Here is a 16,176-nt window from a genome sequence, read left to right as displayed (position 1 = left end):
GGGAGGGAGAATTTGGCCAGCAGGAGAGGGATGGACAGGGACATCTTCAGTCAGTGTGCTGCCTAGGGTAGTGAAAATATATCTAGGATGGGAGCAGCCAGTGACTGGGTCTCGGGGTGAAGCTGACAAGAGGTTCAGATCACTAGAGGATGAGGTCTGAGTCACCCCAAGACAGAATCTCTGTGATCCTGTGGGAGTTCAGTTGAGGTGGAAGGAATGTGAAAGCGGGCTGCAGAGGAGACTTTCCTTTGATTCCCTCACACATCTTCAGCGGGGCCGGAAACAAAAGTCACAAGTGAGCAAGGATGCACAGAGGGAGGGAAGCCCGCTTCAGGAGGTGGATTCTAGCCCAGGGCAGGGAGGCTGAGGTCTGCTCCCCGCCCACTTGGGGTGGTGACACAGGGAGAGCTGGAGTGCAGCCCACAGAGGGGAGCAGGGGAGACTCACAAAGGCATCCTTGGCTGTCTTGAAGGCCTGCATCTCTACTGGGGACAGAGACTTGAACTGGGCCACGTGGCAGTGCCTGGCATCTGAGGAGACACTGAGAGGCCTGGGGACAGGAACTGCCCCTGTCCTGGTCAGCACCATGCCCAGCAGCAGCAGCAGCAGCACCAGCTTACAACCTCCAGCGGGGTCTGTGTCACAGAGGGACAGCGAGAAGGTGAGGTCGGGAGCCCAGGGCTGCAGGGCCGAGGGGAGGGGACCTCAGGGACCAGGCTGTGCTTCTCACCTGGCCTCATCCTGGCCTCGCTTCTCTGTCACTGCTGGAGACCAAATGTGCACTTGAGGCTGTCAGCTCTGTGCTCTGCCTCAGTTGGCCTTGGAGCCTTGGGCCGCAGAGTCCCGTGTGGGGCTCGGCCTGCTGCTCTGTGACAAGGTGTCCCTCGGCGTGCAGCTGTGTCCACGATGCCCCTGCTGCCTCAGTCCCGCGGTGGAGCTTTTATCCTGGACTGAGGGACAGTCCCAGGTGATGTGTGAAAAGTGCAGACTGGGAATGAGCCTTACGTCGCCACTAGGGGAGCCCCAGCCTGGGAAACCCAGAGGGGGCGGGGCTCCAGTCGGGAGAGCAGGCAAAGGAAAGGGAAAGAGCGCGGACTCGGGGCTGCGGGACTGCAGGAGAGTTCTCAAAGGAATGCTGGGAGCGTGGGTATCTGCTCTGTCCCGGGTGGGACCTAGTGTGCTGGGGGGCAGGAGGCCTAGAAGTCAGAGAGGAGCAAGGGACTGTCCCTGTGCAGAACTCCCAAAGCAGGTAGCTGCCTGGGCCCTGAAGCTCCGGTGTGGGGCAGGGAGGGGTCCTGGAAAGGGGGCCACGATGTGGGAACGGTCAGAGTAGAAGCCCCAAGACGGAGAGGGTCACTGCCCTTCCCTCACCCCTTGCTCCTTTGCTGTTCAGGCTGAGAGGGACCCAGGAGTAGGAGGCTCTGCAGAGGGACAGAAGTGAGGACAAGGACCTCGGTGTCCCAGACAGACTTGTGCCTAAGGCCCTCATTCATTCCACGAGGGTTCACCAGCTCCGACTTAGTGGCGGATGCCATTCAAGTCGTCAGGAGAGAGCACGGGGAACACCAAACAGATCTGTAAAGGAGTGCAGGGGAGACCGTTACCAGGCCAAGGTGGTGGGGACAGCCGGACCCTCTGCGTGCTGTCTAGGGAAGAAGAATGAACGCAGGGCAGCAAGACAGCTGGAGGGAGGTCGCATCATGTGAAACCGCTGTGGACAGGATGTCTGCACCTGGCATGGCTGTACAGGCCTGAGATTCCGGCACTCTGGGAGGCTGAGGCAGGGACATTTTAAGTTTGAGCCCGATCTGCACAACGTATCAATTTAGGGAGATCCTGTGTCAAAACAAAAGCTTCCCCCAGGGACAAGCCACCGTGGGATCGCTCCCACTTCTGGAGGGGTCAATTCCAAGCTCAGCATCTCCAGCCGTAAGTCCAGGTGTGAGCAGCTCCCACCACAGGGACGAGGGGAACGACCTCTGTTACCTCTGGAACCCCAGAGCCGCCCACACCCCTTCCCTTCAGTCTTAACTCCATCTTGGAGACTCTCCCTGCCCCTCCTTCCCGTCACACTCTGGCTGAGGCTGCACCCCCTCTGCCTCATGGCATGAGGACCCTGAGATGGCCCGAGGCTCACCCCGTATACCCCGGAATTCCTCCCTGACACCTGCCCTAGTTTGAATCACGTGCTCAAACACCTTTATTTTATTATTTTATTTTACATTTTGCAAATGAGGGAATATTTCCATCCTCCCCGTTCCTAGAGCACTTTGGAGGGCCGTGTTGCCGGCTTCCACAACCATGTGCACCACAGGGACCAGGTAAACACACACCTCGTTTCCACTACACTGAACTGAGGATGGGCTGCACCTGCACCGGAAGCAGGGGGATGGACACGGGTGTGCCAGGGCACGACGACTTGTCCCGTGTGGGCCTGAGGATATGAGGAGTGGAGGGACAGGACCTCGAAGGTGCTGATCAAAGGTGGGCAGACGTGGGGCCGCGATTTAGCACACGGGTTCTGCCGCCTGCCTCGCAAGCAGAATGTCCCCACATCGATTCCTGGACCTAAATAAATGAATACATAAATAAATATAAAAGGAACAGGATGATCACAAGCATTTGATCTCCCAGGTCCAGCATTAGGGCCAGGGATTTAGCTCATTGGTGCCGCCACCTGCCCCGCAAGTGCAAAGTCCCATGTTCGATCCCCGACACCAAAAAAAAACAAAAAAAAGTGGATAGATTTGAGGTGGATGTTTTCCTCTGAAGGTTACAGGCCCACGTTTCTGCACTGGGGCCTTCGATCAACTTATTTTTTGTCTCACAGCTCTGATGCTGGAAGCCTAATCAAGGCATCAGTGGGCCTGTCTCCCTCTGAAACCAGTAGCAGGGATTCCGTCCTGGGCTTCTCCAAGCATCTGGTGATTGTGGGGCCTTCAGAGCCTCTTGCACCTTAGCTAACGCTGCACACTAAGCCTGTGGTCTCCCCGGGTGTGGCTTGCCCCATGCTGGAAGGGCACAGGGCAGGCTGCACTAGGGCCCACCCTGATGGCCTTAGCCCTGACTGCCTCTGTAAAGACCGTGTCCCCTGAGGGCACATTCTGAGCTAAGGGGCTGGGACCTCCACAGACCTTTGTTCCAGTGTCAGGGGTAGGGGGCATAACACACTCCTGACGGTGGGAAGGGAGAGCAGATCAAGGTGGGAATATTCTGGCCAGGTGCGCAGCATGCAGAAGCAGGACCCAGAATAAGTGAGCAGCGCTTCCCCCTGTTGGAATTGCGCCTGTGGAAAACCAGCTGGGAGAAATGAGGGCCAGGTGGCCTCCTCTGTGAGCACTGAGGAGAGGGCCTGCACGCGTGCTAACACTGTGCGGGGAATAGAGAAAACATCTGAGGTGAACTTGTTTACCCAGAGCAGTAGCGCGGAGGGTGGGAGACAGGTGAATCCTGTGGAAGTCTACTTGCTTGCGCCCACGTCTGAGTGAATAAAGCCAAGGTGCGCCACTCTTTCGGGGTCGATGTCGAAGGGAGACGTGAGCCCCAGCCTCTAGACTTTCACCTGCTTCTCTTTACTTTTCACCCTTGTGACCCGTCCTTGGGTCAGCTTTGAGCTCAGCTTGAGGTCTGGTTTGCACAGGTGGCGCCTGAGCCGGAACCGGATGGGGAAAGTGATCCCGGGGGAAAAGTCTAGTGAATCAGTGATGGGGATCTGCGGTGGAGAAGAGGGGCCTGCCCGGAAAGAGGAAACACCTAAAGGGGAAGGAAACCAGAGAAAAGGAACGTGAGTGCGAGCGGAAAAAAGTCAGCGAGGTAATGGGGCAGAGTGCGTGGAGGGCAGTACAGCGTTACGTGCCTGTGCTGCAGATTCTGTAGCACCAGCTGGTCAGCGCTCAGTTACTTTCTTGGGTACTGCAGGGTGTTGTCACACGTAACTCTTGGTTTGCTCAGTCGGTTGCACTGGATGTCGAGCGCTAGGACCGAGTAAGAGAGGGTTTGGAGAATGCTTGAAGCGGGGCTTTGCTGTTCCTAAAACGTTCTCTGGTTGGAACTTGGTCCGCGTAGTTCTTCGGCCTTTAACTGCGAAGTCACCCAGTGAAGCCTTGAGAGAAGATGACAGTGAGGGCAAAGAGCCCGGGTTCCCTTCTTTTCCATGTCCTCATCCCCCATCTGTAGCGTAGGCAGAAGTAGCGTCCCCTTATCAAAGATGGCTTAGGCTGCACTTAATGGAGAGCCCTTCCGAATGTGTGCATTTCCCATTGCTGATCATCCTGACCCTAACGATCCTTCCGAAATGTTCACGAGCACCAGCCTTTACTGCAGACGTTCTCAAAGAATTAAAACCCGGAGTCCTGAGCAATGCGGCCAAGGCCTTTCACGATAGGCTTACTGGGGTCTGTACGAGGAGCCTGCGTGAGCCTCATTTAGGTAAGAAGCATTTCGCTAAGCTCTGCCTCTCTGCAGGACAATACGGAACTTTGCTCGGCACTTTTCATGTTAACTTTCAAGAGTTAGCTGCTGAGCAAGCTGATCGGGCAGTGGGACCCCCAGAGCTGACGGGACAAACGCTGCTGGGAACCGGCCAGTACTCAGATGTAGCCTCCAGGCCAGGCCTATCAGCAAGTGGCTCTTCAGTGAATGCGCCCGGGGAACTGTTCCTGGGGAAAGTCCTTCCACTCAGTGCTTGCTACAAGTCCTGCCCGGCCCCGGTGAGCCCTATGCCCAGTGTTCAGCCAGGTTGCAGGAAGCTGTCCGAGGGCAGGTTCCACAGGCCACCCTGCAGGAATCCTGCTACTGCAGCTGGCTTTCGAGAATGCGCCAGGGACAGTAAACAAGTGTCGGGGCTGTGCGAGTGACTGACCGTCTTGGAACGTTTTTACAGAGTTCCAAGGGTTCCGAGGTCCTCTGTTCCCCAAGCTATGTTTGGTAGAATTGGACAAAATCAGGCTTCTTCAGAGAGAGTGGTTCAATCGTGCTGACATGGGGCGTATCCCTAAACACTGCAGTGCCAGGGGCCTGGCCCAGGATACCTAGTGGGTCTTCAGGATCGCTTTCTACCACCCCTGTAAGCCCTCAGGCCCTACCTCACTTCGCAGTGCCTCTTCTGCCGCTAACTTTGACAATCATCCTTCCGGTAAGTCCGTACAGCTGTACCGTTGCCATTCCTTTACGGTACCTAGAAATACTCAGACAACCGCTCTTACGAAACACCCGGTACAGATACATTTGGACTGTAGCTGGGAGCATGGTCTCTATCTACACTTACGTACTTGGCCTAGGGATAAACCGCAGTGACTGATGTTAAAGTGCTGTCGCTACCAAAAGGGGGAAATCGGAAAGACCTAATCGGAAAAATGAGGCCAAATTGGCCTCCTCGATGAGCGCTGAGAAGAGGACCTGCGAGTGTGCTAACTCTCTGCTGGGAAAAGTGAAAACAGCAGAGGTGAAGTTGTTTCCTGGAGAGGTGCCGTGGAGGGTGGGAGGCAGAGAAGCCTGTGGAACGCTAATTGCTTGTGCCTGTGGCTGAGTGACTAACACCGGGCCCCCGAGGTTTTAACCCGTTTCTGTCTGTGTCCTCCTCCTCCTCACCCCCTGGTCAACTTTGAGCTCCTAGGCAGGTTCCTACAAGTGCCTCTCCAAGGGACATCTAGGCCTTCGCAGGTCAGCTGCGCTGTACTCGTCCTGGGCGACATACTCGTTTCCAGTTCCAGAAGGCAGAGATCGCATCGTGAGAAACGTGGCCAAGTGTCCCATGAGGGAAGCTGTTGGAAGCAGTTCTATATAATTTGGGGGAAAAGCATTTCCCGAATTGTAACTGGTTCTAATTTTCTTCCAAACAGGATGGCTATGGTATGTCCAGAAATAAGTCCATTTTTTTTCATTGAGTTTATTGGTACTTTTAAAGTGTACAGCACAGTTATGTTCATCATTGGGCTCTTGTACCTTTACATGACAGATCTTAGTTCTCCTTTTTCTCCATAACCCTGGCCTCCCTTCATGCCTCACCTCCCCTATTTACAAAGACTTTGTTTCCATTTTTTCCTTTTCTCCTATCTTTACTTTTCCATTATTTCCTTTCCCCTACCCTTCCAACTTCCCCTACAGCTTTAGCCCTTTTCTTCCCTATTCACATTGTCAGTTATACAACTTGGATCTTATTTACACTTTTAGTTTTTCACACCAGAGAGACCATTTCATATTTGCACATGTGTCTTATTCATTTCACTAAAGAGTATGGCCTCAATATGCATCCATTTTCCTATGAATGAGTCTAGTTTCTCATTCTTTATGGCTGAGTAGTACCCTATTTTATGGAAAAAACTGCATCTTCTTTATCCAGTCTCCAATTGTGGGCAGTTGGACTGTTTGCAAGTTTTAGCTATTACACACCGTGCCGCTATAAACATGGGTGTGCCTATGTCACTGTGATAAGATTTTTTAAATTCATTTGGAAAGATACCCAGCAGAGGGATGGCTGTGTCCAATGGAACCTGTAGTCCTGTTCGTTGAAGTATCTCTGTATTGATTTCCAGTCACTATTCCCAGCAACAATGGAGAAGGGATCCTCTCTCCCCACAACCCCTCCAACATTTGACATTGGTTTATGTCTTCATAGCAACCATTCTTGGTGGAATCTCAGTGTTGTTTTCATCTGCATCTCTGGAATGACCAGGGATGTGGAACATTTTTTCATACATTTATTTGCTGCTTTTACTTGTTTGCCTGAGAAATATCTGTTCATTTCAGATGCCCAGTTTTGAATTGGGTCTTTATATTTGGGGGCCCAGATTTTTTTTGAGTTCTTTCTATATTCTAGAAAATAGTCCTCTGTCTGAGGAGCAGCTGGTAAACATTTTTTTCCACATTGTAGGTTGTTTCTTAGCTCTGTCGGTGGCTTCTTTTGCAGTGCAGAAGCTTTTGAATAAGATGAGATCCCAATTGTTGATTCTTTGTGCTAGCTCCCGTGCTATTGAGGATTTGTTCATAAAGTCTTCCTATGCCAATGTCTTAGGGAGTTTTGCCTAACTTATCTTCCAATAAGTTTAGTATTTCTGTTTTAATATTTAGACCTTTAATCAACTTGAATTTTAGTTTAGTGCATGGAAAGATAAGGATCTAGTTTAATACTTCGTGGGTTGAAATCCAGTTTTTCTATCACAATTTATTAGAGAGGCTGTCTTTCCTCCACTGAGGATGGTTAGCTCCTTTGTCAAAGATGAGGTAGCCAAGTACATCTTGAGTGGTTTCTGTATCTTCTAATCTATTCCACTGATACTCGGGTCTTTTTCTTTGCCAGTACCATGCTGTCTTTATCACAGTGGCTTTGTAGTAGTTTCAAGTTGGCATGTGTCTGTTGCCTAGAATTGCTTTTGCTCTTCTAGGTCCCTTCTGGTTCCATATGAGTGTTTGGATTATTTTCTCTAGCTCTTAGAAATATGCTGTTGGAATTCCAGTTGGGATTGCATTGAATCTGCATAGCAGTTTTGGTAGTATGGCTATTTTCACTATGTTGATTCTTCTACCCAAGAGCAGGGGATATCTTTCCATCTTCTATCCTCTTTGATCTTTTTTTCAGAGTGCTGTACTTTGCAGTGTAGAGGTCTTTTGCTTCCTGCATTAGAATGATTCCTAGATACGTCATTTTGGGGGATACTATTGTGAAAGGGATTGTTTCCCTGATTTCTGAGTCTGTTATTTGTATATAAGGCTATTGACTTTTGAGTGTTCACCTTGTACGCAGCTACTCTGCTGAAAGTGTCAGTTAAGTCTAGAAGTCTATTGGCAGAGTTTTTTGGATCTTCTATGGAGAGTATCCTATTGTCAGCCAATAATGACAGTTTCACTTCTTCTTTTGCTATCTTTATTGCTTTAATTTCTTATGTCTAATTGCTGTGGCTAATGTTTCCAGAACTATATTGAACAGGAGTGGTGACAGTGGACATCTTGTCTTGTTCCTGATTTTAGCACAAAGATTTTCAGTTTTGGGCCATTTAATATGACGTTGGCTGTTGGTTTTTCATAGATAGCCTTTATCAAGTTGAGATAAATACCATCTATTCCAATTTTCTGCAGTTTTTTTTTTTTACTATGAATGTGTGTTGACTTTTCTCGAATGCTTTTTCTGCATCTATTGAGATGATCATATGGGTTCTGTCCTTGACTGTTGATATAATGTATCACATATATTGACTTAATGTATGTTGAACCATCCTTGCATCCCTGGAATAAACCCATCTCGGTCAGGATGTATGATCTTCTTGATGACCCTCTGTATTCTGTTTACCAGTATCTTATTGAGGATTTCTGCAACTGTGTTCATGAAGGAGATTGGCCTGTTGTTCTCCTTTTGGTTGGATCTTTCCCTGGTTTGGGAATCAAAGTAACCCTTGCTTCTAGGAATGAATTTGGAAGTATCGCTTCCCTTTCAACTTCACTGAAAAGTTTAAAGAGTAATGGTAGTAAGTAGTTCTTCTCTAAATGTCTAGTAGAATTCGGCAGTGAATCCATCAGGAGCTGGGCTTTTCTTAGTTGGTAAATTTTAATTATGTTTTCAATGTCACTGATTGTAATTAGGGTGCTTAGAATCTTGTATCTTCTTCATTCAACTTTGGTAATTCATAAGTATCAAGAAATCTGACTGGAGATTTAGCTCAGTGGTCTGCCACCTGCCTCGGAAGATCAAAGACCCGAGTTCGATCCCCAGTACAACAACAACAACGACAAAAGAAATCTGTCCATTTCTTCTGTGCTATTCATTTTATTATAGTACAGGTTCTCGAAGTAGGTATTGATGATGCTCTGGATTTCTGCTGGATCCGTTGTGACTTCACCTTTTTCATTCCTAATTACATGGATCTGAGCCTTTTCTTTCCTTTCTTTTTTTTGATAATGTGGGCTAAGAGTTTGATTTTACTTATTTCAAAAAACCAACTCTTTGATTCATTGATTTTATTTTTGTATCCTTCTCGTAGTTTCCATTGCATTGATTTCTGCTCTGAAATTTATAATTTCCTCCCTTGTATGAGCTTTGGGTTTTTCTTTCTCTTCTTTTTCTAGGAGCCTAAGATTCCTCATTAGCTTGTTTATTTGAGCTTGCTCCGTTTTCCTAGTGTGGGCATTCACCACTATGGATTTACCTTGTAGAACTGCTTTCATTGTGTCCCATAGATTCCGGTATGTTGTACTGGCATTATCATTTTATTTGTAAAAACTGTCTTAATTTTTTCAGTTTCATCTGCGACCATTGATTGTTCAGGAGAGTGTTTTTTAATTTCCATGTGTTTGTGAAGTTCTTAAAGTTTCTTATGCTGTTTATCTCCATCTGAATTGCACTATGGTCTGATAATACACAGGGCATAACTTTGATTCCTTTCCATTTATTTAAACCTGTTCTGCGAGGTAGCATGTGATCTTTTTTGTAGAATGATCCATCTGCAGCCGAAAAGAATGTATATTCTGACTTTGTGGGGTATAGTTTCTGTAGATGTCTATTAAGTCCATTTGTTCAAAAGTTTGGTTCAGTTCTAATATTTTGTTGATTTTTGTGTAGATCTGCCCATTTGTGGTAGTGGGGATTTAGGTCCCGCACTACAATTAGTGCTTCTTTGGTTTTTCATGTCCCTTAATATTTGTTTTGTATAGTTGGGAGCATTAATATTTGGTGCATATATATTTATGATTCTCATCTCTTGCTCTTGGATTGTTCCCTTTAAAAGGGTGTAATGGCCTTCTTTGTCTCTCTTAATCAGTTTTGCTTTGAAATTTACTTTGCAAATAATATAGCTACTCCTGCTTCTTTTCTTGGCTCTGGTCACATGGAGAACCATTTTCCATCCTTTCCCTTTCAGTTCTTGTTTCTTTTGGAACTCGGGGTGTTTCTCGTATACTACATATTGCATACATTTCTTAATACATTTTGTCAGTCTGTTTCTTTTGATTTCTGAATTGAGGCCATTGACATTGATAACTGATATGTATTGACTTACCATTGTCATGTCATTGTCCTGTTATTGGCTCTTTGTAAATTTGTCCCCCCTCCCTTCAGTTTCTTGCATTGCGTACTTGATTTGCCCTGTTGGGCTTCATGGTGTTGTGACCTTCATCATCTATTTTTAGGATATTGTTCAGAGTTGTTTGTAGTGGTGGTTTGGTATTCACAAAGTTTCTCAGGTGCTCTTTGCCATGGAAGTATCTTTATTTCCCCATCCATTTTAAAAGAGAGTTGTGCAGGATACATCAGTGTAGGTTGCAGGTTGTTTTTTCTTAGGGCTTGAAATACCTCAGTCCAGGCTCTCCTTGCACTGAGGGTTTGTTTGAAAAGTCTGCTATGATTCTGATGGGTTTTCCTTTGCATGTGATGTGTTTCTTTTCTCGAACTGCTTACAGTATTTTGTTGTTCTTTTGGGTTTCCAGGACCTTGACCATTATATATATTTCTAGGTGTAGATGTTTTGTTTGATCATGGCTAAGTGAGTCCTGTATACCTCATTTATCTGTATATCAAAAATTTCCCCTGCGTTTGGGAAGTTCTCTGTCATTAATTCAGTGAAGTCTTTTTAAGTCATTTGTGCTTTCTCCTGCTACTTCATGGATTCTTATCGGTTTTATGTTATTCTTCTTTGCATCATCCACGAGTTGTTGGATTGATTTCTCATGATCCCTTACTGTTTTTAAGAGCTCTCTTTTCATGGTCAGTGACTGCAATCCCTATCTTCACATTTATTCATCCTGCTGCAAATGCTTTCAGTAGAGTTTTGAAATGCCTGGATATCTGTTTGAATCTGTTCCATGGATTCCATGGATTCCATGTCTTTTCGATGTTGGGCATTCACAATGTCAGTCATGGTCCTGAGCATCTTTTTTTTTTTTTTTTTTTTTTTTTTTTTTTTTTTTTTTTTGTCTATTTCTGTTCTAGAGTATCTAATCATATCTTTCATTGTGCTCACCATCTCTGCAGTTATGTGGGAAATTATTTCTGTTTTGAATTTTTCTAGAGCCCGATTAATCTGTTTTGTTACTTTCTGTGCTGCGATTTCAAGGTGTCTAGGGGGTGGTTGTCAGACTTCTCCACCTCCTTTCCTCTAGAATTTGCCATTGGAGAACTGGAAGTCTGTATTTGTGCCTTGCTGAAGTGTTTTCTCATCTTTATTTTTGTTGTTGTGCTGTCCTTGGTTTAATTCGTGGGTTAGTACTTTGATCTTCCAGATAATAGCCGGTCTTTAGGTTTTGAGTCTCTAATGACTGAGAGACACTCTCATTTTCACAGTATGGGAAAGGGCAACTCATTAAATGAATCAGAACCCTTTAGCCCAATTGATAACAGTCAGCAACACACAATAGCATCAAGCACTGCTTAGAAATTAACCATTTGTTAATCACCTTTAACCATGTGAGTTAAGTGAAGGTTGAGGACCAGCCCAAAATGTTTATAGTGACAGAACGCTTCATTCTAGCAACTTTACCCTTCAAGATATGGGGACTTAGAAGGAGTTGGGAGGAGAGGAATACATAGGTAAAAGCATAGGGGAAGATTTCAAGGGAAGCGACAGGACATAGAATGATCACGCAAACTCTAGGAAACTGGTGAGGACAACCGGGAAAGACAGAGGGAAAGAACAAAAACAAGAACAGAACAATGTAACCGTAATAGGGAAGCTATAAATTGTACTCGCTTTCCTTTGAAACTAATGACAATCGAGGGAAGGAAAAGGAAGAAAAGAAAAATCCTAATTAGGGCAGGGACAGTAACAACAGGGAAGATGAAGAATAATGTTGGGGAGCATAGAGCCTGAGTGGGAAAGGAAGAAAGAAAGAAAAAGGAAGAATTTGAAAAATGGGAAAATAAAATTTTAGTTTGCACTTTTTTTTTTTTTTTTTTTTTTTTTTTTGTAGTGGAGATCAAACTTCGGATCTGGTGCTTGTGAAGTAGGCAGTGGAACCACTGAATTAAATCCCAGGCTAAAAAATATAATTTACAAAAATTAAAACTGAGGAAAAGAAAAAATATGAAGAGCCTCTTTCAGGGTCTGTCTGCTATCACAGTAGACAAGGTGGGCAGCAGTGTGCAGAGCTAAGTCAATTAGTGTCAGCTAGCCAATGGCAGAGCCCTGAGAGTCAGGCTGAATTTTGGCTGCAAGACCCAAATTGAGCTCCCTGAGCTCCTGGAGGGTTCAAACAAGTTCTACTGTAGATTCCAGCTTCCCTTCCCTTCCCTTCCCTTCCCTTCAAGAGAGTCCAAGTTCTGATAGAAGGTGGTGATCCCTCCAACTTACCAACTACAGAGGTCTAATGTACCTTTATTGAAGTTGTTCACTTCTGTTCTATCTTCTGGGGCTCAGTAAAATGGTCTTTATGACCACCTGTGCCTCTGCAGTTTGGATTCAGTTACTGGCACAACCAGGAGGCCCAAGAAGCCGGAGTGGGAGTGCAGGGGTGGGATGCTGTAGAGGGGCCTGGGGCATAGATGAGCCGTCCTTACCCGTCTGCTCCAATGAAGGCCCAGGGCACTGGAGCGGAGGGGGGGGAGCAGGGAGCTCCCCACGTGGCTGGGCGGTCCTCACTGGTCTCAGAGTAACCCCATTTTTGCTTCTAGTCACAGCTAAACCCTCAAAGGTCCTGTCATGCTGTGACACTCCCGGGCAGGATTTCATCAGTTGAAATCTTGGCTCCTGAAGACCCAGTAGGAATTCCTAATCGACCTAAGTTCCTTATCCACCTAGGATCTACATCAGCATAAGGTCCTCCTCATCCCAAGATTATTGCCGACCTCTGAGGCAGCTGTTGCTCCATATGAAGCCAATAAAGAGTGGTGCCAAGCTCGGGGTGCCTAGAGCTTAGCAGTCCGGAGTGGCCTCGATCAGGCCCAAAGCTCAGCTGCTTCTCTAAGTCTTGTTTCCCATCTTCATTCATTCGTTCACTTGTGCAGTGGGAGCTCACCGGAAACCAGGACCCACTGCAGGGGCCTTGTAACTTCCCTGTTCTCTACAGGAAGTGATCAGGGATCTGGAGTTCTGGAGAATGGAGGGCCCCCTCTCCAATTAAATGATTGCATCTCGTAACTCCCATCAGTGAGGAAAGGCCCAGGCTAGTCCGGCAGTGCGGGTTCAGAGGTCGGCTACTGCACACAAAGAAATCCCCATGAAAGCTGAACAGCAAGGGTGTTGGGTGGGAGCAGGGCAGTAGAACCCCCAGCAGCAGGCCAGGTTATGGCGTAGCAGCCCTGGCACATGGAGTTCATGACCCAACAGGCCTGTTCAAGTAGAGGGCTGTATAGGAGGCAGGATCGGGAAGTTTCCAGACTCGGGGCAGCCAAGTGTAGCCAGAGGGTGAGGGAAAAGGTCAAGGAGCTACACAAAGCGCACAGCAGAGCACAGCCAGCTGCTGGGTCACCAGGGAGAAGTGCAGGGCCAGGTGCTGCCAAATGACCACCCCAAAACGAGACCCAGCACTTCCGGAGTTGAAGGGCACCCAGCAGCAGAGGGCTGTGGGGTGGAAACACCCCCTGACACACTGGTTCTTCCTTCCCCAGCGTCCGGCTGTGCTCACGGAGAGGCCCTGGTGCCCAGAGGAAGACCCTGTGCACCCTGCCCAAGGCAAGAATGCCAATGACCCCGAGCTTTTGATTCTCACCGAGGAGCTGTGTTCCTCTGCCAGGGGACCAACAAGTGGGGAGAGGAGGCCACACCGTGTCAGGCACAGCCGGCCCTGGTCAGCAGGTGAGGAGGGGCTTCAGTCCCCGGGAGGGAGAATTTGGCCAGCAGGAGAGGGATGGACAGGGACATCTTCAGTCAGTGTGCTGCCCAGGGTAGTGAAAATATATCTAGGAAGGGAGCAGCCAGTGACTGGGTCTCGGGGTGAAGCTGACAAGCTCAGATCACTCAAGGATGAGGTCTGGGTCACCCCAAGACAGAATCCCCGTGGTCCTGTGGGAGTTCAGTTGAGGTGGAAGGAATGTGGGCCAGAGGGGCCAAGAGGAAAGGCATAGATGAACAAGGAAGTACAGGCAGGTGGACAACCAGACGGGGTCACTCGGTCAGTCCTTGGGCTGGGCTGAACCCTCACCCCGAGGATGCGACCCCACCCAGCCCTGGGAGCAGTGTGTGTCCTTCATCATCGTGCTCGAGGGACTTGCACCCTTATTAGGATCGATGGACTTTAGTAGCGATAGTGTCCTGGGCAGGAAAGAGCCAAATTCGTGCCCCTGGACCCGAAGGGCAGAGAGTGAACTGTGGCTGAGGCAGAAGACTCGGGGTCTGAGCAGTGCCTGGGTGCCAAGCTTTGAAGGGGACTCCCTGCTTCAGGCTCTGAGAGATGGGCCTGGGGCAAAGACCGGAGATTTGTGAGAGACAGAGTAGTTGCAACACTGTGGACACGGAGACCGCCTGAGCAGCAAGAGCAGCTCATGCAGCCGACCCCAGACCCACTTGAAAGCAGCAGCTTTCCAGAGCTTCCAGGGAATAGCCCAGGTGCCCTAAGAGATTCAGGGCACAACTGGGAGCAGAGGAGCCTGCACTGCAGACCCGCCCACCAGCCAGACCTGCAGGGCCATGGACACTGGACATGTGACAGGCTGCATCTGCCCTAAGGCTTCATAGGGTTGCTTAAAAGGAATCCATGCCGGGAAACATGGGGCACACAAGAGTCTCTTCCTCATTGTTTATTTGCAGAAGGCCTTCATTTAATTCGATGTGAATTTGAGACTTCAACACACAGATTCCATCCATAGTGACTGGGTGGAAATAAGTTCAGGTAAGTGGGGGAGGCAGAAATGAAATGGAGGTTTGTGTGGCAGGGCGCAGGAGAGGCCGAGGGCTCAGGCACACAGGTCTGGCCTGGCCACTCATCTCAGGTCCCGGGTGAGCAGGCGGAAGAGGTTGGAGATGACCGAAGTCTGGAGGCAGCCAGGGGACTCCTGTGGGGCGGCAGAGAGAGGGCTCAGGGGCTGCCCGTGGTCTGGACCCCAATGTCCCAGACGTCGACCCTCCTGCTCCCTCACCTGGGTGACCCGTTTGAGCCTCTGCAGCCATCGGTGCAGGCGGTGGCTATAGGTCCTGCCGCCTGCCTTGGGCCAGGAAGGGACCTGGGTGCAGAGAGGGCACTGTGAGCTGTGCCTGGCACACAGGGAGGGGCGGGGTTCAGAGCCCAGGAGGTGAGGTGCAGAGGGTCCCGAGCACTCACACAGGCCTGCCACTGGGCGTGGATGAGACGCAGTGCGTGAATCGGCTGCTTCAGGACTTCCCACAGGGCTGGGTCTGTCACGGAGCTCAGGACCTCCAGTGTCACGGTGAGCTCAGCCTGCAGGGCCACGTGACGCTCCCACACCTGGCGAGGACATGGGCACAGGTGAGGGATCCTCAGGACAGGAGATGAGGGGAGAAGGGGACAGATTAGAGGGCAAATGAAAACCACATAATCGGCCAGGACTGGGAGGACTGATAGAAGCCTGTGTGGAGGGACAGACAGAGACACGGGAGGCCAGTGGGCCAAATAGGAGGCTGATGTCTGGGGCCCACTGAGCCCTGGCAGGGCCGGATCTTCACTCACCTGAAGCTGCCTCAGGTCCCAGGCCCTGAAGAGGTCGGAGTTGCACTTGGTGCCCTTCCGCAGGAGCTGCTTTCCCTGCACAGCAAGGGCAGAGGTTAGCTACCCAGGAGGGTGGGGTGGGGCCAGCGCAGTGGAATTGCAGGATGGTTCGTGTAGCAAGGTGATGGGTTCCACTCTAGCGGATGGCGGAGCCACCTCCCTGCCCTAACACATAGTTGGCCCACCTCAGTGAGAGCAGGAGAAGGTGCACGAGTCACAGTGCAGGTGAACCTACCGCATGGAGGGTGGAGGTTAAGCCTTTCTTGTGAAGTTTGAGGTCCCCTTCTAGTCCATTAGACCTGATAGCAGAGAGCGGGGCTGGAGTGCAGCTCACAGAAGGAGCGGCAGGGCAGACTCACCAACACATCTTTGGCCGTGTTGAAGGCCTGCCTCTCTTCTGGCAGCAGAGGCCTGTACTGGGCCATGGCCCAGCCTCTTGTATCCCTGGGCCCCCTGAGGGGTCTGAGGACAGGAACTGCCCCTGACACGGTCTGCCCCGTGAACAGCAGCAGCAGCAGCACCAGCACGCAGCCTCCAGCGGGGTCTGTGTCACAGAGGGACAGCGAGAAGGTGAGGTCGGGAGCCCAGGGCTGC

At 49.3% G+C, this 16,176-nt stretch overlaps 2 protein-coding genes across 2 annotated transcripts in view; both read right to left on the bottom strand.

The window, feature by feature from the left end:
• LOC104855642 (interferon lambda-2) overlaps positions 1-740 on the bottom strand; it is a 1,204-nt gene extending 464 nt beyond the window's left edge. Inside the window, exons 1-2 of the mRNA XM_010614545.1 lie at positions 731-740; positions 425-635 (exon numbers count right to left, since the gene is read on the bottom strand). Coding sequence (XP_010612847.1) covers positions 425-635; positions 731-740 — 221 coding nt within the window. The remainder of the gene's footprint in view (positions 1-424; positions 636-730) is intronic.
• A 14,072-nt stretch (positions 741-14,812) lies between these two features.
• On the bottom strand, positions 14,813-16,007 carry LOC104855643 (interferon lambda-3). The gene is given in 5 exon segments (XM_010614547.2): positions 14,813-14,911; positions 14,996-15,079; positions 15,178-15,321; positions 15,544-15,618; positions 15,942-16,007. Coding segments are annotated over 5 exon segments (468 nt in total).
• Positions 16,008-16,176: the final 169 nt, after the last annotated feature.

This window comes from Fukomys damarensis, unplaced genomic scaffold (genome assembly GCF_012274545.1).
Source record: "Fukomys damarensis isolate Sample0158 unplaced genomic scaffold, DMR_v1.0_HiC HiC_scaffold_19, whole genome shotgun sequence".
In the NCBI taxonomy this organism is placed as follows: domain Eukaryota; kingdom Metazoa; phylum Chordata; class Mammalia; order Rodentia; family Bathyergidae; genus Fukomys; species Fukomys damarensis.
Note: the sequence above shows the minus strand (reverse complement) of the source record. Positions and strands in the feature narration are given on the sequence as shown.